General features: G+C 36.0%; 3 protein-coding genes across 3 annotated transcripts in view; 2 read left to right on the forward strand and 1 right to left on the reverse strand.

The window, feature by feature from the left end:
* LOC119838911 (galectin-4-like) overlaps positions 1-17,636 on the forward strand; it is a 22,481-nt gene extending 4,845 nt beyond the window's left edge. The window contains exons 2-8 of the mRNA XM_038365053.1: positions 2,560-2,648; positions 3,181-3,388; positions 4,039-4,182; positions 5,554-5,626; positions 15,744-15,775; positions 16,976-17,122; positions 17,506-17,636. Coding sequence (XP_038220981.1) covers positions 2,560-2,648; positions 3,181-3,388; positions 4,039-4,182; positions 5,554-5,626; positions 15,744-15,775; positions 16,976-17,122; positions 17,506-17,562 — 750 coding nt within the window. The 3' untranslated portion in view covers positions 17,563-17,636. The remainder of the gene's footprint in view (positions 1-2,559; positions 2,649-3,180; positions 3,389-4,038; positions 4,183-5,553; positions 5,627-15,743; positions 15,776-16,975; positions 17,123-17,505) is intronic.
* Positions 17,637-19,749: 2,113 nt separating this feature from the next.
* On the forward strand, positions 19,750-23,398 carry LOC119838930 (cytoplasmic dynein 2 intermediate chain 2-like). The gene is made up of 4 exons (XM_038365075.1): positions 19,750-20,544; positions 21,037-21,435; positions 21,695-21,882; positions 22,985-23,398. The coding sequence occupies exons 1-4, from the start codon at positions 19,750-19,752 to the stop codon at positions 23,082-23,084; spliced, it is 1,482 nt and encodes a 493-aa protein (XP_038221003.1). The 3' UTR covers positions 23,085-23,398.
* Positions 23,399-24,438: 1,040 nt separating this feature from the next.
* The window catches only part of LOC119838870 (transcription elongation regulator 1-like), a 35,718-nt gene continuing 32,646 nt past the window's right edge, over positions 24,439-27,510 (reverse strand). Inside the window, exons 21-24 of the mRNA XM_038365013.1 lie at positions 27,322-27,486; positions 26,428-26,597; positions 25,437-25,570; positions 24,439-24,526 (exon numbers count right to left, since the gene is read on the reverse strand). Of these exons, the coding sequence (XP_038220941.1) occupies positions 25,441-25,570; positions 26,428-26,597; positions 27,322-27,486 (465 nt within the window). The 3' untranslated portion in view covers positions 24,439-24,526; positions 25,437-25,440. The remainder of the gene's footprint in view (positions 24,527-25,436; positions 25,571-26,427; positions 26,598-27,321; positions 27,487-27,510) is intronic.

The following is a 27,510-nucleotide window of genomic DNA, read 5'->3' on the forward strand; positions in this document are numbered from 1 at the left end:
ATATGTGTAAACTAAACTTATGTACTTAAATGTTGTGAGAAAATAAACTCTTTTTTATTTTTTATTTTTTTTTTATTTTTATATTCTACTATAAGTCGTAAATATTTATGGAAAATTAATATATGCGTTTGCCATTGGGCTAGGCCCGCCGACCGCAACTGGTAAGGAACAACGTCGAATCGATTTCTATAGTCATTTGATTATACACCGTTTGCATCAGTCGTGACGTAGATATTTCGCGGATCGAGAGATCTATTTTTATTTTTGCATGTCTAGTGTGAAACTGTATAGCCGACGATTTAAATTCCACACAACCAGCGGACAAATTTGCGTACGTGCACAACTGTGTGCGTAAAGTCTATTTGCCCTAGATTCCGCTTGCGGGGTCGTTCGAAACCCTAGATCATCGACATCATCATCATTGTCAACAGTATCATAATCATAATCATTGCAAGGACACAGGCCTCGTATGTGGGTACGGCTTCTCAATGAAAAAATTATTGCTTATTTGGAACCCCTGGGTAGTTTTTCAATGGAGGAATAGACAGTTAGATACGACTAGCTGCGCCCCGCGGTTTCACCCGCGTATAAGTCCGTATCCCGTAGGAATATCGGCATAAGAAGTTGCCTTTATGTTATTCCAGTGTTTCAGTTATCTACGTACCAAATTTCATTGCAATCGGTTTAGTAGTTTTTGCGTGAAAGAGCAACAAACACACACACACATCTTTACAAACTTTCGCATTTATAATATTAGTAGGATAGGATAGTAGCATTGGGACTAGGATTTTCCTAGGTCTTTTATTCCCATTGTAGGGACTCTTCTCAATTAAATTATTCCTTCATATTTAGAACCCTTAAATCTTCAATGGAGGAATCGATAGTTAGGTACACTTGGGACTAGGAACTTCCTGTCTGGAAGCGGCGGAATGCGATTCTCATGGGGATACTAGATTGGCGCATGACGCATATTTCGTATTAATTGGGGACGATTGCGTCGAGGTCAAATGTGCCTGGATCGCTTAATTTTGTCCAGCTGGATGAAAAATGTATTCATACATTACGTATGTATGAATGAATATATGTACCATTGCATTATGTTACATATAGCTGGAATAACCTTGGCCTAGTCTGTCTGTGTGTGATTGTCTATTTATGGCATCGTTAGCTCTGAAACGGACGGACCGATTTTGAAAAGTAAAATACTACTTTTTTAAAATACTACACATATCGTGGTAGGGGATTTTTATATTTTCATTTAGTTTACAATGTTTGTTTTTGTGTTTGCTATGTAATCCCTAAGAAATGACTGGACAAATTAATTTTATTGTATATATATCTGTTACATTATCTGCGCATGACGTGATGACGTGTACACGCAATTTATATTGTTAAAATATTTACACGGGCGCGGGACGAGGACAGGTCTCGCAAAGCAAAAAATACATTAAAATTCCATATAAAAAATTCTCCATACAATATGAGTACAGAATGAATCATCAAACTACGATAATAGTAAAAATTCATAGGAGGTAAAAAAAAATCACATATAAAAAAATCCACATGCTTTTGTTAGTAACAAAAGCATGTGGATTATTTATATACACACACACACACACACACATGCACACAGAATTTTCTTTGTGTTGGTGATGATCAATTACTACTAGATGATTTATACCAATGTTCCCGTGGAATATTGGTTTTAAAAATATGTTTATTTATTCATTAATAGTATTAATATGTCATCTATTTGTGAAAACCCCGTCGAAATCGACCCAGCCGTTCCAGATATTAATCGGCACAAACAGACAAACGGACAGAAATTCTAAAAATAAATTTTGTTTTTCGGAATTGTTGGTACCGTATATATGTTACGGTACATGAAAGCAATCGGTAATTATCTATAATTACTGGCTATTACCCTAACATATAAATCCATGTGAATTTAGTGAGAAGCGGTTAATTTCATATTATGTACAAACAGACCCGCCAATTTCATTTATTGGTCTATACTCTATGCTCTATATAAATTGTTTAGTTCTCTCTTTGGAAAAAAGAAGGGTCAGTATGCACTGCACCATAAAACTGCATTTAATCTTAGATGAATTTAATCCGTACCCTAATTCAAAATGATTTAGGAAGTATATCATCGGAAACACCTTTACTATATTATGTTGATCGAAACTTGTGCTTCCTACTAATATTATCCTACTTCCTACTAATATTATAAATGCAATATTTTGTAAGGATGTGTGTGAGTTTGTTGCTCTTTCACGCAAAAACTACTGAACCAATTGCAATTAAATTTGGTACGTAGACAGCTGGACAACTGGAATAACATATAGGCAACTTTTTATTTCGATATTCCTGCGGGATACGGACTTACGCGGATGAAACCGCGGGGCGCAGCTAGTTTCTGTTTAAAAGAAGTCTAATTGTATAAATCAACTATGAGTAACATTCATCTTGAGAGCATAATTTTATACCAACTGTATTAGTTTGAAAATTACCTAGTTGTGTTTTATTTAGGTCTAATAGTCACCCTTTCATTTCCAGGTGGTGCCATGCGTGCAACCGATCCCGGGGGGCATGTACCCAGGCCGTATGATCAGATTCCAGGGTAACATACCACCAGGCGCACAAAGGTGAGTAAGCTATAGTTAATCATCATCAAAGAACATTCGAGAAGACAACTCATATATCCTGAAAAACAGACAAAGTTGTCCTACACGTAGTTATTAATTTCTATTTAGTATGTAGTCTTACTCAGGGCTTATACGAGTATTAGGGCTAGCTTTCGAGTCGTATAAAACTATATATCATATATATATAAAAATAAAAACTCGAGAACGGCTGAACGGATTTATCTTATTTTGGTCTTGATATGTCCGTGGAGGTCTGGGGAAGGTGTAAAAGGTGAGAACGGTAAGGAAAATATGTCGAAACAATATTCTGTGGCGTTGCGAAGTTCGGCGGGACAGCTAGTCATCTAGTATTATTCTAGCAATAAACCTAAATAGAAATCTGTATTTAATTTTTAAACACCTATCAATGATCTTTTTTTTGGGGGTATTTAAAAGAAACATATAGTATAACAATCATATTTACAAAAATATATAGTGTGCAGAAATGGTATTGGTCTGGTTACTCGTTTATTACATGCATAGTTCTCTCTAGGTTCGCGATCAACCTCCAATGCGGGCCGAACACGGACCCCCGCGACGACATAGCCCTACACCTGAACTTCCGTTTCGTCGAAATGTGCATAGTCCGCAATCACTTGACGAGCATGAACTGGGGCATGGAGGAGACCAACGGGGGCATGCCGCTGGTGCGCGGCGAGTCCTTCGAGGCGCTCGTGCTCTGCGAGCCTCAGTCTTTGAAGGTGAGTGTCGGATGGAGACGACGGGGGGAGGGTGGGGGTCGGTTCGGGCGCGTCATGATCCACACCCTGAGCTGTAATTTTATGATGAAATTTACTTAGAGACTCAGGTACCGCTTCACTTGATGTATTAATAATATTAATAAAAAAAGAGGATCAGAATCTATATACATTTTATGCATTGGTTCCATTCAATCTTCGAATCAATAAAAAAAAAACTATTACATTATAACAAACATTTATTTATTCACAATGTACAATTTATCATAAAGAAATTATGGAAGAAAGACTCTTAACACATTAAAGAAAAATCGTACAAATTGCGGACTTTTATCTCAAAGTCATCTCTACCAAGCAACCACCAGGCAACGGATGAAGCACACACAAATAATACGAAGTGATAATCCTATCCTATTAATATTATAAATGCGAAAGTTTGTAAGGATGTGTGTGTGTTTGTTACTCTTTCACGCAAAAGCTTCTGAACCGATTGCAATGAAATTTGGTACATAGACAGCTGGACAACTGAAATAACACATAGGCAACTATTTATCCCGATATTCCTACGGGATACGGACTCGCGCGAGTGAAAGCGCGGGGTGCAGCTAGTTATATATAATTATATACATATAGTATATATGTGCATCATCCAGGTGGCGTTGAACGGCGTCCACTTCTGCGAGTTCCCGCACCGGCTGCCGTTCCAGCGCATTAGCCACCTGACGATAGACGGCGACGTGATGATGAACTTCATCGGCTTCGAGGGCGCCCAGCCGCCGCCCACGCAGATGTACATGGTGAGAGCCGGTTGTATTACCATCGGGATAATCCTAATCCCCGCTATCCTGACTATCCCTAGTATTCCTACTGTCATAACTGTCCCTACTCTTCTTACTTTACTTGCTATCTCTACTGTCTCTGTGTTACCATCGAGATAATACTAATCCCTGCTATCCTGACTATCCCCAGTATCCCTACTATCATAACTGTCCCTACTCTCCTTACTTTACCTGCTATCTCTACTATCCCTGTGTTACCATCGGGATAATCCTAAGCCCTGCTATCCTGTCTATCCCTAGTATCCCTACTATCATAACTGTCCCTACTCTCCTTACTTTACCTGCTATCTCTACTATCCCTGTATTACCATCGGGATTATCCTAATCCTTGCTATCCTTACTATCCTTACAATCCCTGCTATATCTACTATCATGACTATCCCTACAATATGTACTTTACCTGCTATCCCTACTATCTTTACTGATATTATAAACTAGCGGTCCGCCCCGGCGTTGCCCATGGTATATATAATGTAGCCTATAGCCTTCCTCAATAAATGGGCTATCTAACACTGAAATAATTTTTCAAATCTGACGAGCAGTTCCTGAGATAAGCGCGTTCAAACAAACAAACAAACTATTCAGCTTTATAATATTAGTAAAGAAAAAAAAAATACATGATACAATTATACAATTATTTTCAAATGCGAAATTAGCTCCCGTCTCTCTGTCTGTCTCTTTAAGGCCACTACTTGAACAGACTACTAACTACTAACTGAACCATTTTGAATGACATTTTGGTAGCAAGATAGCTCGAGACCTAACAAACGATATGGGTAAGGTTTTGACCCGGATATCTCATGGCAACGGCAGCTGATGAGGTGTCCTGTGCATGCCTTATCCTACTAATATTATAAATGTAAGTTTGAAAGTTTGTAAGGATGTGTGTGTGTTTGTTGCTCTTTCACGCAAAAACTACTGAACCGATTGCAATGAAGTTTGGTACGTAGACAGCTGGGCAACTATATTAACATATAGGCAACTTTATATCCCGATATTTCTACGGGATACGGCCATACGCGGTTGAAACCGCGGGGCCCAGCTAGTAAGATATAAATAACAAAAAAGCTAAAGAGTTTGTTTGTTTGTTTGAACACCTTTAGCTCGGATACTACTGGGGCGATTTAATTCAATCGAATTTAAATTGAGTGAGAGACATATGTACAACAAGCAAAGGAGGGCCGCAAGTATGTATGTATATACGAATAACGGAAAAAATATTACAATAATAAAAATTCACTTGACTTATCGAGATTCAAAAGAGACTGAATGATACATAATCGTTAAAAACATATTGTTAATTAATTTAATGAATGTCTTTTTTTTTAGTCCGAGCCCCCAGCATACGGGGCCTACGGGGCTCCGCCGGCGTACGGGGCACCGGGCTATGGGGCCCCGCAGGGTAAGTGAAAAAAAAAAATTAATATAAATAGTATTTGTATAATATGTGATGTGAAAATTTTTACCCATTTTTTTTTTTTAATTACGGTCTGCTATCCGTGTCAATGTTTTGTAAGTGGAAATGCCGGTAAATACAATAACCAATATAATATAAAAATGAAGGAACAGTTCTAGAAACGTATGCTAAAATGTGCGTTTTAAAAAATAAATAAAAATGTAAAAAAAAATAATTTATAGCACATCAAATAAGTGAGTAGTACTTACTAGTGGTAGACGTGCATTTTTTTCACTATTTCATTGAATTAATTTCAATTCTAATTTTAAACGTGTTCTAATTCGACCACGTGATAAGCATGCATGCATGAAGCATAACGTGGGAAGTATGTAAGCATGACATGAATGCATAAATGTCCATATACATGTCATGCATGCATGATGGGCACGTGTCATGTATGCATGAATGCACATAGATATGTCATGCATGCATGAATGCACATAAATGTGTCATGCATGCATGAATGCACATATATGTGTCATGCATGCATGAATGTAGATGTATATGTCATGCATGCACACCACACCTTCACAAATGGTTAAAAATTTTCACCTGTATATAAGAAGCAAAAACCTTATAGTAACTTACCGTATACATTATGTCGTGACGATATTTTCCTTAAATAGAATAAATATAAATAACCTTTATAGATACTAGCTGTTGCCCGTGGCTTGGCACGCGTTTAATTCGGACTATTAATAGATATACGTACATGTAAATCTTTCTTATGAATCATTAATTATATATTAAAAAGAAACTTCAAAATCCGTTACGTGGTTTTAAAGATCTAAACATGCATACATAAATACATACATAAGGACAGACGGGGGAAGCGACTTTGCTTTATACTATGTAGTGATCTACAGTAATATAATAAAGAGGAAATGTTTGTATGTCAGTATGTTCGTAACGTTTTCACACAAAAACCACTGGACCTTTTTCGGTAAAAATTCTTTCACCATTAGAAAGCTGTAACTTCACCGAGTGACATAGCCCGTATATGTACCACGGCCAAGTACTGATATAAAAGACTAGCTGCGCCCCGCCGTTTCACCCGCGTAAGTCCGTATCCCGTTGGAATATCGGGATAAAAAGTTGCCTATATGTTATTCCAGTTGTCCAGCTGTCTACATACCAAATTTCATTGCAATCGGTTCAATAGTTTTTAGGTGACAGAGACACACAGATCCTTACAAACTTTCGCATTTATAATATTAGTAGGAAGTAAGATAGTAGGATATAACCTTCAGAAAAAATGACGAAAAATAAAGAGACCTTCCTGAATATTATTTCTAAATCTACCGCCTAAATAAAACTGCGGGTATTTCTTATCGTCACGTCACAATGTATACTCGTCATAAAGGTCTTCAGATATTTTCTAAGAAAAATTTCGAAAAAAGTATTGTAGATATGTAAATATTAGTTATTGTATAAAAATATCATTGTATTTATATGGGTTTGCATGATTTTAATTATGTCGCCAATTAAATGTACAGTCAGTTGGTCCAGCCGCTTATCGCGGCTTAAAAACAAAATCGCTTTTGGCGCAGTCGAGCAAATAAGTTCAATACTTTTATCAAAAATAACCGTTTATGTTATTCAAAAGTATACATAGATATATACGCTTGAACAACATTAACCTCCTTCTGTCGCAGTCGGTTAAAAATTCTTTTGAGATATTCTGAAGGACTTCTTTGTCTATGGATATGCCAAAAATTTGAAATGGATTCTATCGGCTTATAAATAATTATGTAGTTTGACAAAAACGCCTTCCATGTATTAGAACTAGACTAAATTTATATGGGACAACACGGGAGGCACCAGCTTTCAAATAAAGAAAGGATCATCAAAATCGGTTCACCATGTCGAAAGGTGTAGATAATAAAGTCAAAAAAAAAAAATACAAATAACCTCTTTTTTTGAAGTCGGTTGAAAATGTAGATAATATAAAAAGTATGTAAGTTTAGTTGGCGACGATTAATAATTAGTGAGTTTATTTATAAAATAATATATTTTGTATGTAGTTTAAGAAAAAAAAAATTAAATAGCATGGGGGTAGTTTTTACTAACTGTTTTTCTAATATTACTAACTCTATAGAAAAGGTTTGCTTATATTATTATATTAAGTGATTTTTTCGATATAGATTTTTGACTACTAGAAAAGTAATAAATCGATATAATATATACCTGCATATAAACTAGCTGACCGCCCCGGCTCCGCCCGGGGAGTCATTTATCCTAATTGAAATAATATAAACTATGCTATCTTTTAAGTTGGATCGAACTGCACATGGTGTGCAAATTTGATTAAAATCGATTGAGTAGTTTGGGAGTTCATCACGGACAAACAACGTGACACGTGATTTATATATATTACAAGCTGACCCGGCGAACTTCGTACCGTCTTAGCCATATAATCTATGGCTGTGAATGACATTGACATTTGTTATGTTTTGTTGTTTTTTAAAATATGCAAAATTAAATGTACATTTTTCAATATTTCCCGTGCCCATACCGCGTCCCGCCCCACCCCGCCGCCGCCGGCCGTTCGGTATCGCCGCAACCGCGTTGTCTCTACATTTTAAATCTGTAATATCTTTTAAAATATTCAATTAAATTACATACTGTAAAGGGCTATATTATTTTATTTGAATTATAAAATTTATTAAAGGTACTTAATTAGATAAGGAAACTTTTTTATAGACCTTTTTAAGTGTACAATATTATAGAACATTATTTTGATCTACCACGTATAGTTCAGCCAGCGTTTCCAATGTAAGCGCCAAAAAATGTTCTTTTTTCGACTTCACAGTAGAAATCTTGAAATTAATAGTGGTTTTCTAATATATTAAGCATGTTATTATACTTTAAAACCTTCCTCTTGAATCACTCTATCTAATAAAAAAAAACTGCATCAAGATCTGTTGTGTAGTTTCCAAGATCTAAGAAAACATACAGACAGACGCGAAAAGCGACTTTGCTTTATACTATGTAAGGAAGATATAAATATTATATACCGCTGTAAAGTTCAATTCTGATCCCGAGACGGGATTCGAATGCGCGTCTTTTTGCCATACTACAGTATGCCATCCGTGACGGGATCACGTCCTAATACATATATATATATATATATATATATATATATATATATATATATATATATATATATATATATATATATATATATATATATATATATATATATATATATATATATATATATATATATATATATATATATATATATATTTTTTTTTTATAATTATCATTTATGAAGCATTTGAATGCTATAAGAGTAATATATAAACTCAAGAAAGGTCGTGTTCCATCGATACAATATTGTAATCATTAAAATAATATTTCATACAAACTGCACCCCGCGGTTTCACCCGCGTAAGTCCGTATCCCGTAGGAGTATAGGGATAAAAAGTTGCCTATATGTTATTCCACTTGTCCAGCTGTCTACGTACCAAATTTCATTGCAATCGGTTCAGTAGTTTTTTCGAGAAAGCGTAACAAACACACACACATCCTTACAAACTTTCGCATTTATAATATTAGTAGGATTTATAATATATGTAGGATATGATTGGTTGTGATGGTTCTTAATCATCTCAATAGATGGCGTGGGGTGCCCCTTAGGCACATGAAACCGAAAGAGTAGAAGAGATTCGATTACTGTGGCGGGATCACGGGTGGCCGAGAGGCTAGGCGTTGCTACGGTATGGCAAAAAAGACTCGGGTTCGAATCCCGCCTAGTGATCCATTTTTCTATTCTTTAAAAACTTCTTATCCAACGGTGTTTACAATTTTACTGTGTTAAACATATTAATCCATATGCTAGCTGGAAGGCTAACATCAAATAGGAGTAGAGATGGGTCGTACTATATAAATGGACTATCGAACACGAAAAAAATGGAAAGTAGTTTAAAAAAAAATGTTCTCGAGATTAGCGTTTTTAAACAAACTGACATACATTTCAGCGTAATCATGTGTGCTATTGAGATTTGTTGTGTTTTAATATACATAATTATTACAAGATATTTAGTATTTTAAGTAGAAAATATTTTGTGTACATACGCTTAACACGCCGGGATTCCATAATTTCCTTGCGTATACTTCATATCTTTCACACAGCGTTATGCGATTCATTCCCTATCCGAACCGCGAAGGAAATGGAACTCTTCCACCGTCGGTGTTCCCGGATCACTACAATTTACAACTCTTCAAGTCCATAGTAGGCTTCTCCTAGGCAGGCGTGCCCATTCATAGATCGCATCCCTGCTTAACATCAGGTAGGATAGCGTTCAAACGTCTGTCTATTATATATAAAAAAAAGTGAGACAATTTATGCTGATTCTGTCATTAAAGCGTGTTTCAGTTTTTTAAACTGCATTTTATTATAAACAATAACAGGGGCTCTCAAGGTGCTATTTGTGATAAACATTTGTTTGACAAAGTTGCACCATCATGCTACGCTACTGCTGGCAACATTGCGTGTTGCAGTGTTGATGACGCGTGTTCATACGTTCTCAACGTTCATACGAAGTTTTGAGCGCCATTGTTGATACAGTGTTGTGGGACAATTTTTTTTTTTTTACGATAAATTGCGAGGTTTAATAACTATAACTATCATGAGATAGAAAGAATGTAATAATGCTTTTTATCGGAACACGAAAAAATATTTTCCTGTGTTACAATAACCCCATTGTTTCACAACAAGAACTCTGTTTGCTATTAATTTTGATTGAGCAGCGTAAACATATATTCGTAGAGTTTTTTAATTGAAATTGAACTTCTTATGATTGAGTAAACTGGCTTTTTTACGTAACGCGTTACGGTGACCGTTTCTCTCTTACATCATACAGCAGCAACAGGCGGGCTTCTCCCCCCCCCCCTCACTCTATCACACAGCGCTACCTATCTTTTGTACGGACATTTTTTTGGACATAACATATAAGTTTAAATTAGTAGTAATAATTTTTAAATCATTTAGCTGCGAGTGAAAAGTTGAACAAATATAGTTAGATATAGAACTACAATAGAAATAGTTTAGTAGTATAGTAGTAGTATAATTTTTCACTTGACTAAGTTACTAAGTAAGTAGTGACTACTACAATTTCTTAAGAGTTTTGACGTTATTACCGCCGTGGAGATTTTGCGTGCAATACGTATTAAATGACTCCTCCCCCCACCCTGGTTTCCACAAACGTTACTATTGCGTTTGTTCGTACGCGCTGTGGGTGCAATGCCGCAAACAAAATGCAAAGACCTTTCTTGATGATTCTTAAATTGAAATAAAAAATTCTTATAAAAAAAATACCGTCTATAAACGCTATCACGTTTTAATGAAAACCCAAGGAAATTTTTAAACATATTGAATGTTTTTTTATATGAAAATCGTGAGTGATTTATGTTAAGGGTAAGTTACCAATGAATTTAAAATTTTCAGTATATTTAATTTTCGGTTTCGGTGATGGCTTATTATTTTTTATTTTATGTGGTCTTCACTTTTATTTATATTTATTTATGTAAATCATCATCTTATTTATTCGTTTCGGATATCACTGTAAATCTGTACTAATTTTATTAACAATTCTATTTTCCTACTTTGTCGATAGATGGCGTTCTTTTTAATTTATTTTCGCTTCCCGTGGCGTGATCTGCATGTTTTTTTTTTGTTGTTGTTTTTATTTATTTTTTTGTTTGGAACGTTATTTTTATTTACTTTTTTTCTTCCATTGCAGGCTTCTACTAGCGACGTCTATAGAGTTGCGGTCGATACAGGTACTTAGTCAGTTACAAGATGTATTTGGTACTTTAGAATTAAAATTATAGCAAAGAACATTGTTGATCAGCTGTTGCGCAACACATCGTTGCCGTGAACACGAGGCTTTAATGTTTATATACGCACGCACGCACACATGTATGCAATTAACATGAATAAATCGCGTTTAAAATCCGTTTAAGAGTCTCTAATTTCTAAATTAAATGTATAATACGCGCGTAAAATCAAACACAAGAAAATACTATTAAAATTGACTTATTCATAAGACAGTAACACATGACATCTATTAGAGATCCGTAGATAATAAAATAATAAAGGAATGAACGAACCTAATAAAGTGATATTCTTTACATACTTATTACTACTACACTACTACATACTTATTACTACTACACTACTACATACTTATTACTACTACTAAGCACTACAAAACGGCAGCAGCATATATATGCATGGTAAATTATCGCATCGTCGCATTAATATCGTTGCCTGGACCGGAATTAGACCTTTTCCGAGGTCCGGTCTGTCTAAGTTTCAAATTGCATCAAAATCGGTTATGAGCTTTGGAGGTGAGGTTAAAAGGCACCCGGACATAGCGATTATAATATCATGCGCTAGTCAGGATTCTTGTCCGACCGAGTACGGCTCTCGGCCTCCATTCATGCGACAGCCCAAGCCGAGGTTCGCGGTCCCTGGGAAAGAGAAGCCCTTGAGCGTGTCGCTACCAGGTTGAACCCTCAGTTCACCCAAGCGTCCGTGCTAAGATGCAGTAGCCCTCCAGGCTGACATGGAGAATGATCACAAATAAAAAAATCAGACGTTCTGACGTTCCGAAACATTTTTCTTTAATCAGTATATCTCTATTTTATTTTTAGTTTCCTTAGTTTTTAGGTTGTGTTAATATTTAGAACCCGCACTTGGCCAGCGTGGTGGATTATGGCCTTAACCCTCATAGGAGGCCTGTGTCCTAGCAGTAGGGAACATATATGGGCTGATGATGACGAATATTTAGAAGTATTGTATACTAGCAGCCCACCTCGGCTTCGCTCGTAGTATACAGGTCACCGTAAGATTATAAACACCGTTAGTTTTAAAAATAACTCGCGATATTATGAACTTACGCAAAATTGTAATCTATAACAAACCTTTTACAATGTGGCGAAGGCCTATATCCTCTTCCTTACCCCTCCCAGTCCTTTCTTTTACCTCTCGTCAATCCTTTCTTAATCTCTGTCCAATTTAAAGACGGCAATCTATTTGCGTAAGGACTGCAATCGACCTTACAAATATCCATGGACGGTGGAAGCGCTTACCATCAGGCGACCCACCAGCTTCATTGCCGACGATGACATAAAAAAATGTAACATTTGTTACTTTATATACTGTCCATGGCCAACCGTTACATTGAGAACGAAACGACACAGTTCCCCCAACTGTCTGATTTTGGTTAGCCATAAAATTGCCAGCTGTTCCTTATTGGTCGGTTTAGCTTGTTATTTTCAATTTAGTTGGTTATTTCCAAGCCCTGTTGGCTTCGAAATAACCAGAGCACTTCAATAAAGGAGATACACCCTAATTATTTGAGATCAGTACAAGATTTTCTAATGTGAGAGTCGAGCACACGTCGGCACGGATGGGGCCAGCTCGCACCGGGGAAGTATCACACCCCCACAGTAGAGCGGCGTGAAATAGTAGCATGCTACCGTGTTTCCTACAAGTCCTTTTTCCATTTTTAGGTTTCCGCGCTGAAGGGATAAAACGGGACGCTGAGTTTTCGTTGTTTGTCTGGCTCTGTCCGTTCGTCTGTCACTAAACTGTATCTCACGAACCGTGATAATTAGATATTTGAAAGTTACCTTTTATAATCTTACGGTGACACATATATATAGCCTAGCAGTATAGGATTAGACACATATCTCGCGGTGAAAGAATTTTTGTATTGGTTCATCATCTCCTGGGGTTAGCGCATTCAAATAAATGTTTTATAAACTTGTTTAACTGGTGATAATATAGGTGTCTTTAAAATAAATAAATCATTGTTTTTCTTTTTATTTCAGGTGCCTTGTAATGTTGGTGGTTATCAAAGAGTTAATTTTAAGCGTACTTCTCGTATTTATGAGCACTTTTGGATACATTTTATTTTTTTATGATATTTGGATTTCTTTTTTTAATTATCGCCCTAGAAGGCTTTTTGCACGTGTTGCTAGTTGGTTGACGATCTGTGAAAATTATTTTAAGAATGTTAAATTTGACCAAAAATAGTGTTTTAAGGTTCTGTTGTCATTTAATTGTTCTATTTTTTTCACTGGCAGCACTAATATAAATAATGATTGATGTACAAGCGCTTGCATTTGTTATAAATAAATACGTCGACTTCTATATATTTATGGTTTTTCTTCTATTTTTAAAATTGTGAATAATAAATATTGTATTTTTTGCTACAAAAATATATTTTTATCATACTCTCACTGTAGTGTCGATTATATATATTTTGTTAAATATTTCATGTTTGCCCTACTCTATTTATTTCGGAAGATTTGATATTAATTTTATTTGTTTTACATCTAACTAATATAATATAAATAAATAGTATGTTTTAAAATTAAATGGCGCTTATTTTTTTCTATTCGAATAACCATTTTTGCGCGCGTAAATCATTATTCGTTCTTATTGGCCGTTTCCTTGTGCAGTCGCGCTCCTATTTTTCAATTTTAAATTGAACGTCATCACAAATGAATATATGATAGGTCTATAAAAATAGAAAGAGACGGACAATCGTAGTATACAGTTATGCGAAATGAGTGAGCGAAACGGCATTACTTTTCGAAGTCTTGTGAAATTTTGAAATAGGGCCTGTATGATTTTATATAATTATTGTCTAGATTAGGCTTTGTTATCCCCTGCTTAGGTCACACGTTATGTGTTGTTGTGCTTTGATTGTGAACTTATATATTTTTATGGTTAAATAAAAAATATAATGCGAAGAAAGTTGTTTTATTTTATTATATTAAAAAGAGAGTAATGCACATATATTAAAGACAGTTATATAATATATAGAATCGTCCTTACCTTCATACTGTGTTGGATTCTGCTTCGCTATAATGATATTTAGTTACTAGCTTTCTGCTCCCGGCCTTGCCCGTGTTGTCATAGAAACATGTCCCGGGGCGTTTTTAACACGGTTCCAGTTCCCTTGGGATTTCCGTTATAAAAATTCCTCCTCCATTATTTTTATGTCATTTCTTGAGTCTCAAACGATCTCTGATACCGAATTTCATCTAAATCGGCGCGGTAGTTCCTGCGATTAGCGCCAACCGAATATGTTGCCATATTTTTAAATTATTATTATTCTTTTTGTGTAAAATATAGTTAAGACAAAATTTTGTTTGTACTTAAATAGCTGTTAGCTGCAGGCTGTGAAATGTTATTTTTATTAGTAGTAGTGCCTATAATTATGACAGCATTGTCTTTTTGTAACATTATAAAACTTTTCAGCTATGTTACCCGTGTATATCATATTGGTGATCCTTAATGTAATAAATAAATAAATATTTTATACATCTCAAGAAACAGCTCTTACTCTAATAGGCTAATTCAATATTATTTATAAAGCTAAAAAGCTAAGCAAAGGTTTTTTTCTTTTTATGAAATAGTTTTTATTTTTGTTGTCCTTTTTTTATAAAGGATCCTGTAATTATGTGACGTGAGTGATTTGGTGTGAATAATTAAACAAATAAAAAAGTCCCTGTCCTTTATGGATAAAAGGGAGAGATCAGGGACCTGAAAATGATTTTGTATGAATAACTTAACTTTGGAATGTCGTTTAAATGGGCGCTAGTAGCCACGGGAAAATTTTAAATTTTAACCGACTTCAAGAAAGGGAGGTTCTCATTTCAACTGTATTTTTTGGTTTGCGTTTGTTAGCTCACAACGTTTTACTGGGTGAACCGATCTTAATGATCCTTTTTTTTATTTGAGAGGCGGTTTAGGTTTTCTTAAAAATAACTGTCATTATATTATATCAGGAATATATTCTGAAACTATAAATAATTTTGAATAACATACAGTTTCTTGTTAAATAGCTGGCTAATTTCGATATTTTTATGTCTGTATTCAAATGTTAAATTCGTGCCATCTGCTACCCATCCATGAGGTTATTTAACCACCATATTCTGCTATCCATATGGGATAGTAACTGGCTCTGCCCTCCAACTGCTAGTTCTTAGTTGAAATATAAGTGTGGGTAATTTTTAATATATGGTTTTTTTACTTCAGGATACCAGGTCAGTGGGATGCCAGCTGGAGCTGTAAGTATTCTCTTTCCATACATATTATAATTGTAGTCAAATAATTATTAATATAGGAATGCGGCGGCTATATCACGACCATAATAGATCCCCTAAAAATATAAATCATCATCATCATCATCATCATCATCATCAGCCCATATATGTGCCCACTGCTGGGGCATTATGTTTCTTTGACATGCCAGTTTCTTCGCGATGTTTTCCGTCACCATTTCGAGCTGTGCTGATGAATAATGCGCAGACAATTGTATCATACTAGCATACCAGGCCACGCGTTGCTGTCGCTGAGTAATAATTAAAAATATTAAGAAATGAAAACTATCCTACATCTTAAGTTGGACCAAATTACACATAAAATTCCAAATTTTATCAAAATCGGTTAAGTTGGTGAAGAGTTCATTGGGATCATACATCATGGATCACACTGGATTTTTATATATTAAGATTAAGATGACGGTCAGCGTGACAGTAAAACCAGCCCATAATCGATCCGAATATTTCAATATTCATCGGCTGAACCGACGCGTTTTACCCAGGGGAGTTACCGGGACGGTTTAAAGCAGTACTAATTCCAGGATGGGTGAGTGATGGCGCTAGATGTACTATATGGCTCTGTCTTGTCCCCACACTGGAATTAGTTTTTTCTTATCTCACAGCGGGCAACTGAGCTGGTGGTTCGCCTGATGGTAACCGATCACCAACGCCCATGAACATTCGCAGAGGTAGTGCCTCTGCGAATGCGCTGCCCGCTTTTAAGGGGTAAGGTTTAAAGAAAGGAGAGGAGCCGACTGGAAAGAAGGAATGGACTGGGAAGTGTGAGGAATAGGCAACAATAACCTGCTACTATTTCACGTCGGTCTTCTGTGTGGTACTTTCCGTGTACGAGCTGTCCCAATTCGTGCCAAAGTGTGCTCGACTCCCACATAGAGTACTGCTTATAGACGTCACGGTACCTGGATACCCTGGAGTGCCTAATGATTCAGGCGTGTAAAAGTAGTTCACTTTATATCTACCGAATAAGAAAAAAAATTGATAAAAATAGTCGGATCGTTTCGCAGCTGGCTTAAAATCATTGACTTATTTATCTATATAGAAAGTTTATATAATACTGTTTTTTTTTTTTGGTTTTTTTTAAATATGCGTATAGTAAGTTTTTTTAACATAAATTCATTATTTTAATTGTATTTTATGTATAAACAGGGTTATGATCCGTCATACGCGCCGCAGCAGCGCAGGGGGTTGGGCACGGGAGCAGCTGTGGGGTTGGGGGTCGGGGCCCTCGCCGCGGGGGGTCTTGCGGGTTACGCCCTTGGCGGGGGGTTCAGTAGTGACAGCCCTACTGAGGAGGTGAGTTTATTTTATATAATTGGTTTATAATTATAATAACTCTTATAGAGAATAAGATACTTCTTTATCAACCGACTTCAAAAAAGAGGTTATTATTCGATTGAACACAGATGCTGGTGACTTCCATGCGGTCAAAAAAATAATAAATTTGATTGTCATTTGTTTTGACGATTTGAAGGTCTTTTAGTTTTTTTATTTTATTTTTTTTCATTTTATTCATTTGACCCATATTATTATTTATTATTATCAAGTTGAATTTATCTTTATTTTAAATCTAACTATCTAGAGATGTTGTGTCTATGAGTGAAAGTCTCAATAAAATCGGTTCAGACGTTCCATAGATAAGCGAGTTCATAAAATATACTTATTAAATTTTTTCCCAGGCTCCACAAATATCGTCATTCTCCGAAGATTTCGGCGGAGATGACTGGATGGATTAATTTCAACCAACCAACAAAATAAGTTATATCGTATTTATATAAACACCTACGTCATTATGTCGATGTAACTTAAACATATAAGAAAATTTATACTGAGGCTATGTATAAGATGAGATGGTAGTATTGCGGTGGTGATCGCTTACAATCAGGCGAACCACCAGCTCAGTTGCCCGCTATTACATATGATTATTTGGATGATTACAGAAAATTATTAAAATGACAATAAATCTTATCTTACATTGCCTCGGTATAAAATAATATTAAAAAAAATTCATATTTTATTAATGATTCGAACAACTGAGCACACGTGTGATTTAATATTTATTCGGTATAAGGAAAAGTAACAGAGAATATATTTATAAGGCTATAAAGTGCTTAAATATTGTAATTGTTTGATATATTTATATGTTGGTAACAAAATTAAAACAACTCTGTTAATTCATCAATATATTCTATTAATAAAAAAAAGGTTTAAGTAAGAAGTTCAATTTTTAAATAAGAGCAGTTTGCAAATGTAGAAATGTGTGTTTGTTCACTTATTCTGTACGTATTAATATAATACTGAATATAATATATTTTGTTTTATATACTTAAGTTTGCATTTATAATTTAGTCCAGCACGTTTTAATATTGTAATAACTAATAGTATTTCTATCCTTTCAAAATTTCTCATTTATAGAGTATTATAATGCTATGAAACTGAAAATTTTAGCACACTCTGTATAACAAATGCCCGCACTCCCTTTAACCAAACCCGGATATTTTTTTTGTTACCAAGGATTTGTCCTAAAATATATAAAAAATGGTCTGCTTCATTTTTTGCTATCAACCAAAATTTTGTATACCGTCTAGATAATAAAGGAAAAATGCAAATATCGACCTTATTACCTTATCGATAACATTGAGAACTGCATTGCGTAAGAATTCATGCTACGAATTTATTAAAAAAAAAAAATACAATAAACAAGGCATGAGCTTTTGTATCATGGCATCCTGTTCGAAATTTGAATTACTATTTTCCACGCACTTGGAAGATGCGGCCTTTGCCGTGAAAAAAAAATTGAGATATAAAAAAAGTATATACATACATAGATAAATGAAACGATTCTAAATTATGCCTTAGATTATTTATAAAGATATTATGTATACTATATTGGAATTATACTGTTGGCAATTACTGTATATTTATTAATAAATGTAAAAAAATAAATTAAAAAGTAAAATTATAAAAATATGCACAATGCAGTTTGTGGCATGCCATTGAAAAAAAAACGTTACGTCACAGTATTTTTTACCTTTTTTTAATTATGCCGCCTTTACATGCAAAAACTTACAGAAAAAGTGCTTTTATTTTTTAAGTTATATTTTGTGCTAAAAATTAAACGAACCATTATTTGCTATAAAATGATTCGAATACTTTAAATAGAAATATATTTCGTTTATAGTATTTAACTTATTTCTTTACAACTTGCAATGCCTAACACTATACATAAGGTAATATGTTATATTACGCCATATTAAAATATAAGACACCTATTTAATTTTATTAATATATCACAAAGTTTGTAAACCGTTATTAATGTTACTATTGATTTGTTTACAATTTTAATTATGTTTAAGAAATATATGAAATGTTGGTTTTTACAATTGTTTTATTTAAATTTAAAAACGTGCCGCTTACTCAAAGGAAAAGATCGATATCCCAGTGGATTTCTTATTTCAGTTTTCTCCGGGTCTATTTGTCTTTTCCTCCCGTAGTTCCTCCATTGATCCCGTTCCCGTGGGACTCCCGGGATAAAAAATATGCTATGTACTTCTCGAGTTTCAAGCTGTCTCTATACTACATTCATCCAAATCGGCTCAGCCGTTCATGACTTACAATTAGTGTAACTAATACAACATTCTTTCATATAGTAATAAAATGGAGATTATTAATATATAAAAATATGAAAAATATGCTCGAGATATCGAAGACCCGGATACAATTTGAAGTTTATAGTTTGTTCATAGTTTACTTGATTTATTTTAGCAATAGACTTGATAAAGTTTTATTATCCAAATAGATGAAAATATGTAAATATAAAATTAGGGGGAATTGAAATTCGCGTTTGCAACACTTGCGTCACCATAGCAACGCACTAACTACACAAACAAAACAGCGTCGGCAGTGCAAAAACATTTGCAGAAATGTCCGGTCTCAGCGGCTACGACAGCGAAGTTGTAGGATTCGATAGTGTAGCTGCGAAAAAACGTCCTGAAATGAGCAACAGCACTCAAACGAACTTCGGCGAGGCTGGCGTGGGTTGCCAGACGAATTCTTCTAACGATATCGGATGTTCCGCTTCACCAGACGATTTTACGGACGACATTCTTAAAGAATACCCGCCGCCCGGTCTGAACGAGTTTCTGCGTAAGGTCGTTCCAGTAGTGATGGACCAATTGGATCAAAACGACAGAGACTATCCTTACAATTCCTCAGATTCCGATGAGGAGGAGGTTCTAAACGCGAAATTATTCCAGGAGCTTAAAATCCAGGATGGCATAGGTTCTGGTGACCACCAATCTTCCATACTCGGCTTGACGTGGAGCAGCGCGGGGAATTCGTTAGCTGTCTCCATTGGACAGTTGCAACACGAAGCCTGGTGTCAGAATTCTGGGCTGATCAAAGTGTTCACTTTGAAACGCGCGGGCGGTGACAAGTTTGTCCACTCTTTGGACATTTCTGAGAAGAACTGCGTCACAGTTTTGAAATACCATCCGTCCGTAGCTGCTCTATTGGCGTATGGGACCACGTCTGGCGAAGTAGTGCTATGTAATCTAATGAATGGAAGTTTGGAAGAAGGAACGCAATTGGCTTCGCCTTCCGGGTGTCATGGTTCGCGGCGAGTGTCCGCGCTGCAGTGGGCAGATGCGCCCCTGGCAAATATATACTTGGTGATGCAGATCCACAGTAAGGGCAAACGGCGTGGCGCTGCTGACCAGGTAAAGCTTGATTTTTTTCAATGACAAATATTAATGTTGTAGGATTAATGAAATATTGACATCTATCTATATATCTTAAGCACCTTAAGTTATATTAAGAAAATGCCATAGAATCTAACATTGTTGTTGATTGGACAATGGCTTATCTATACTGATATTATAAAAATGAAGAGTTTATTTAAACGCACTAACCTCAGGAACTACTGGTCCGATTCGAAAAATTCTTTCAGTCATAGATAACTGTCCATTTATTGAGGAAGGCTATAGCTAAGGCTATAAAGCGTGGCGGCGGTAAATCTAAAACCATGAGTTCGAATCCAGCCATGGAAGCAATTTGTTTATTATTTTGCCGCTTTAAAATTTATTGGCCAGTTCCATACATATAAATAAATATTAAAAGCTGAATAGGAAGAGATAATAGGCATTATAGACACGTCAACTGTTATCTATTATGTTAGTTAAAATCATCCATTAATGCAAGGTTTTCATAAGGTGCTGTTCTCATCGGGCAGTGACGGCACCCTCAACGCGTGGCAAGTGAACGCTAACCTCAAAGTGTTTGAGAACATAATCTGCTACAACGTCAATGCGTCTCGTAAAGTTACCCCCGACATAACATGTTTCGACTTCATAAAGCCATCGCCGTTGCGACCGAGTTCTGACAAAATACCAGAGGATATTTTCATAGTCGGTTCTAGAAGCGGAGCACTATATCTATGCAAGATTAAAGCCCAGAATGAATTAGCCGATCCAGTTATTGACGTGTTAGACGGTCACAACACGTGTGTGCTTGATATAGCGTTTAGTGTTCAAAAACCGAACATATTCGTGTCCGTGTCTATGGATTCGGAGTTGCGTGTCTATGACGTTAAGCACAGCAGCGCTTTGAAGGTTGGTATGATTTATTTCTTACTTTGGAAAAGTCGTAAATAATTAGCATGATAAGATCTTAATAAAGCATGTTTTGGATCCACATCACTGCTCAAAACGATGGCGGAAAACATCATGAAAACGGTATGTCCAAGAAAAAAAACTCAATGACATGTGACAGCCACCTTTAGCCAGCTTGGTGGAGCTGATACTTCATAGGGTGCCTGTGTCCCTGCAGTGGAAACGATATGGGCTGATGATGATGGCAATAATTTTTCAGGTCCTTTGCCTAGACTACCCCATATCCTGTATGTGCTGGCTACCCACAGTGCCTTGCGTATTGCTCGGTCTAGCTCAAGGCGAGAGAGATCTTCTTAAACTGTACAACGTGTCTGCCGGCAAAGATGTACAAGTTGAAGGCTTCAATGGTGACGCGTGCGTGACTTGCGTCGCTGTCAATCAGGCCGGGTTCGTTGATGTTTCTTTAAGTAAAGGAATTATAGATAAAATTTAACAGACTGACTTTGTAACAGGAAATGAATACGAGAGATGATCGCGGTAGGCTGTTCGTCTTTGTTTTGCTTTACTAATAATTTGTGTACGAGTAGAGATACTCTATGTTCTTATAATTTGCAGTTAAATCAAGAATCAAGTTAGTTATCATTAATAATGTAATCGACATGTATTTACACAAGATAGTCGCTAAATGCTAAAATTTTTTTTATTTTTTTTTTATTTATTGTCTATAAACACACACCACCGCACATACACAAAAACCTTAAGTACCGAAAAAATATATACATATCTCCATAAATAATTTATAACTAATATCTAGAAAAAAAACTAACAAAAAAGAACAAACAAAAAAAAAAAAAAAAAACGAAAGTAAAAATAGTTTACTGTGAGGCTTGTTTATTACAGACAAAAGGGACTGACTCAGTTAATGTCATGCAAGAGCTGAGCTTTTACACAACACTGGTTTTCAGCAGCCCCTTGTGACACATGGAGCAGACAGTACCTTTCATTCTACTCTTCTAATTAAATAGTTACATTATTACTACATATACTTTTACATGAATATTCATATATATATACGGGTACATATAAAATTATGGATAAATTATATATTATAGAATTATACAACACAAACGCACTATACAATTTTTTTTTTATTACAATTAAATCACGATATTTTGCTCACCAAGGCTTAATATTATGTTTCAAAAACGTTTTTTTATATTTTAATCTGAAATTAGAAACAGTTTCGATTTTTCTTAATGGTGGTGGTATATTATTCCAGCACTTGGTGGCATTGTATCGGAAGCCTCCCCTAAACGCTGTAGTATTATGCCTGGGCACTGACATAACTTGAAGCGCAGATCTTGTTTTTACATTCAAATTATGTTGTCCCAGCCATTCCAGTTTTGTGTATAAGTACTGAGGAGTTTTAAAGTTAATTATCCCAAATAGCAGTATAGCAAGGTGTAAGTTTCTTCGCGCTTCCATGCTCAAGATTTTAGCATCCCTTAAGATTTATATATAATATTTTTGTATTTCTAACTATTTATAGATTGTGCCGAATCGCAGCTGGCGACACCGAGGGCAGAGTGCGAGTGTGGGAACTGCCCACCAGGCGTATTAGGATGTCTGCAGAAGATCTAGACTTTTAGCTTTTAATTAAGTGTTTATTTAATAAAGTTTTTAGTGTCTCTGATTGATCTCGTAAGTTTTCCTTGGAACATGGTCAACATATCTCATGCTGCTATATTTTTCGGATATTAATTAATAGACATGATATAATGAAAATAATATGATGTAATGAAAAATATTTGATTGTTGCGATGTTAAACGTGTCTACACTACGGGACATTGTGTCCCCATGTTATCATATATTTATCATATACATATAATGGACCATTAAAACCTTTTCGAGTTCTATCAGATGACCATAGAATATGCTACTTCTTAGCTCGTTGTTCGATTTAATAAAGTTTATTTTTGTAATATTGTTATTTTATTTCTTACACTTTGATAGTCGGTTATCTGTCCTGCTAGATTTCGAAACTGACGAGATATATTGATGGGTGAGATCCTGATAATATGATCGATTCAAGTATGTTATTTTGGAAACCAAAACAAAACATCTTGAGCGAGATTTCCATAGATATTTAGTAAATAATATATGTAGTTATAAAAATATATAAACATAAGTCACCTTACCGTTGCCTGATAAGTATACTCGTACACAGTTGAAAGAATTGACGGTTTATTTTTTAAGTGCGTCAAAATCGATAAAAAAAGACATTTATTAATCTTCTAACATGTGAGACAATTTACTCGAAGAAAAAGTCGACCTTTTGCCAGATACTCTATTATTCTCGTTAAAAAATGATTTTCTTTAAAAATAATTGTAAACACACCTCCATCGAATTGCAATGACCTGTTTAGTAGTGTGTAAAATAACTATTCCATAAATTGGAAATTGTTCCTTATTTAACAAAATGATTTTGTATACCTAATAAGCTTGGTTTACCGAACGCCTGCGCTATTAAATATATGTCACAACTCACAAAGCAATATATTTTCCATGAAGTATCCTATCAAAAGCGGTGCATGCTATCTACAATTTGCGATCTATTGTTGCATTGCATGATCGTTTCAGGACTAGTGACATTCTTATACTTGCGACATAAGAGTTTGTATATACACAAAATGCCTTTAATTCTCAACTGCAAGGTGACAAAACCAACACAACAAAAACTTGTAAAAGTTTACATGAATAATATGATTGAGTTAAATTAATCTATTCAGGCGATAGGTTACTGAATTAATTTGTATAATAATTTTCGACAAACCACTGCTCCATCCTGCGCATGCGGTTTGTCCCATTATAAGAGATACAGGATAAGGAAAGTATTGACGATTGGGAAGGGCGAGGAAAAGGAAACGGACCAGATTTTACGTAATTTTTCATTGCTTTAAATACTAAAGTTGATTAGGTAGTTAAAAAATGAAACGCCATAATAAATTCACGTCATTTATTTAATAAAATTATAGCTAGCGACATCTATTCACAGCAACATTACTCCACCACAGCACCTTTACATGGCGACTGAAAAAAATAAAACAACATTACATTTAAAAATAAAAAAAACTGTTCTATATTCATTATCATTATCTGAGTAGTTTTTATAAGCTGATCCGATAACGCTGTCGTGCTTTACTCTTATCATTTAGGGGTATGAAAAATAGACGTTGGCCGATTCTCAGACCTGCCCGATAGTCACAAAATTTCATGTGTACCGGTCCAGCCGTTTTGGAGGGGTATGATAACTAACATTGTGACACGAGAATTTTATATATAGAATATAGATTAGTTATATAAAATTCTCTTATATTTTATGATAGTTCCTGTTCGCGTGAGATTTCAGGGATCCCATCCTATGTTATCTCCGGTCTCATCATGCTCCACATCTCCACAACAAATTTCATGCAAATCGGTTTAGTGGTTTGAGCGTGAAGAAGAGACAGAAAGAGGTATTTTCGCATCTATATTTTCCTAGTTTTTGTAACTAAACTGCGAAACGGCAAGTCCATTATTTATGAAATTAAAAAATTTATGAGAAAATATATAATTATATGTATTGGTTATTGTTAAGAAAGAAAGTAATTTGATAAGGAATAAGTAATATTATACATAATATCACTAAATAGTATAAAACAAAGCCGCTTTACTCTGTTTGTATGTCTGTATGCTTAGGTCTTTAAAATGACACAAGGGATTTTGATAGGATTTTTTTTTTCATAGACAGAGCGATTCAAAAGTTCTAAACATATGAACCTTATGTTTAGACTGGCCGTTAATATTTGTTTTTTTTTCTGATTTATGTCTTATATTTTGATCTGTTGTGTGCGTGTGTGTGTGTGTGTGTGTGTGTGTGTGTCAAAATAAATGTTTTTCTTTCTTTCTTTCTTGCTTTCTGTATAGCATCTAGCCAAGAAGCCAGTCCGCGGTCACCCACCGGGTCAGGGCTTGGCGCGGCGCGAGGGCTCGGTGGCGGTGGGCGGCGGCGGCGGGCCCTTCTTCTCCAGCTCCTCCAGGTACGCCATTATTATCTGCTCCCTCTCGTCGGGTATGTGGTCCAGCGCCGTGTACCTGGAATTTTTATTTTTTTTTTATAATATACTAACTGGTCTCGGTAAATTTACACGGGACTAACTTTCTCTATTTCATGCCCTTGGGTGTAGAATGTATCAGAATTCTTTCTTAGCGGATGCCTGCGTGATAACATCTATCTGTATGTCAAATTTCAACCCGATTTGTACATTGGTTTGGGCTGTGCGTTGATAGATCAGTCAATCAGTCACCTTTGATTTTTATATAAGTTTATTTAGATCACAGTTATGACTAATGATTGTTACGTTACGTAACACTTAGATCAGCCTATCTGTGTAATGAAGGGTATCCGATAACGTAATATTTAGAATAACATTTAACCGTTAAAATTATGCTTCGGATATCGCGTTTTATAGCTATTGGCATATTTAACGATTAAAATTTAGAAGGAAAGCAAAAAAAAAAAAAATACACGAGCACTCGTACGGTGCTAAAAGTTCTCGGAGTTTTTCAAATTTTAATGTCGTTAATGACACTTGCAACAATTAAGATAAATTTTTCGCCATTTCAAAGATAGATCGGACACTGTAAGTCCGTCTCGAAGGACTAAAAATGTACAAGCCGTTGGCTTAACAAGTATATATACCTAGTCATAATTTTTAGTCATTCTTTTATTTTGCGTAATACTGTTTTTTATGAAAAACATGTTATATATGGGCATAAAAATGTTATAGGACGGCTTTGATCGTAAATCATGTCATATCCAGCTCGAAGGACCTTTACATGTACGAGACGGTGCTGAGTGTTGACGACCTCGGACTTGAAATCGATAAGTTCGAGAACGGGTAAGTTTTTTTTTTATGTCATAAAACGCATGTATTTCAGCGGGCACGCACCGCGCGTCGTCGCGCAGCGCGTCGAGCAGCGCGGTGAGCGCGGCGGGCGCGGCGCGCGCGGCTGCGAGCGAGCGGTGCGTGAGCGAGCGCGTCTCGAGCAGCAGCTGCCGCAGCGCCGCCTTCGCGCCGATCTGCTTGTCGCGCTGGTAGTCGCGGAACTCGCGCTCCATCTGCCGAGCGACACGCGATAACGTGTTATACTAATTGTTTAAGTTAAGAGATGTGTTTATAAGTATTTAAAAAAAAATCATAATAATAATCCCACGGATTGCCTCTTTATTTATTTTCTACCTCTTCCTCTAGATCTCCTTACATCATATGCCTTGTTCTTTGTAGGCAACACCCATAACACTATGTTATGAACGTCTATGGGCAGCGCATTTACTTTTAACCAGGCAAAGCGTCTGCTCGTTTGCCTTTCAATAACATAAAAGAAAATATATTATGTGTATATATACGGGGTGGACACTTTTGGGGGAGCGCAAAAGAGAGAAAAGAGTATATACTGGATAAAAATACTAATCACAATAAATGTTTTTGTTAATTTTTTGATGTTTTATTACACAAGCTTGCTAGCTTATGTATGAATATAAGGTAAGAAAAATTTGTTTACGCTGCAATATTGAAATTACAAGGCACCTTTTCTTCTTTCTTGGTGGGGAAATTTAGCGTAGACACTCACGGTCCCCAAGAGTAGAAGTCGTGGGCTACGTCGGTATGTGTGAGCAGCGGCGTATTGCCATAATAACCATCTTTTCATCTTTCTTTCATTCAATGTGACCCCCCCCACACCTCCTCCACTGACTCTCGAATTACACTCCCCCCGCCCACCACTATCACTGTAGTACACCTGCTCTCCACCTCAGCTTACATTCCACACACACACGCACGCACCTGCTGCGCGCTGCGGTAGGCGGGCGCGGCGGCGTGCTGCGCGAGCTGCTTGCGCACGTCGCGCCAGTGCGCCGTGCAGCTCGCGCCGAGCTCGTCGAGCAGCGCGCGCAGCCGGTCGCGCCGCTTGTGCGCCAGCGCGCCGATGTGCTGGTTGAACAGCCGCTCCTGCGGACGAGGATATATATAGAA

This window comes from Zerene cesonia, unplaced genomic scaffold (assembly GCF_012273895.1).
Source record: "Zerene cesonia ecotype Mississippi unplaced genomic scaffold, Zerene_cesonia_1.1 Zces_u006, whole genome shotgun sequence".
Classification (NCBI taxonomy): Eukaryota; Metazoa; Arthropoda; class Insecta; order Lepidoptera; family Pieridae; genus Zerene; species Zerene cesonia.

What these genes read in the sequence shown, in the direction of transcription:
- LOC119838930 (XM_038365075.1), top strand. Translation starts at nt 19,750, where the DNA reads ATGTCCGGTCTCAGCGGCTACGACAGCGAAGTTGTAGGATTCGATAGT. An exon ending in GGCGTGGCGCTGCTGACCAG is followed by an intron (nt 20,545 to 21,036) that starts GTAAAGCTTGAT and finishes GGTTTTCATAAG; the next exon opens with GTGCTGTTCTCATCGGGCAG. An exon ending in GTCGCTGTCAATCAGGCCGG is followed by an intron (nt 21,883 to 22,984) that starts GTTCGTTGATGT and finishes AACTATTTATAG; the next exon opens with ATTGTGCCGAATCGCAGCTG.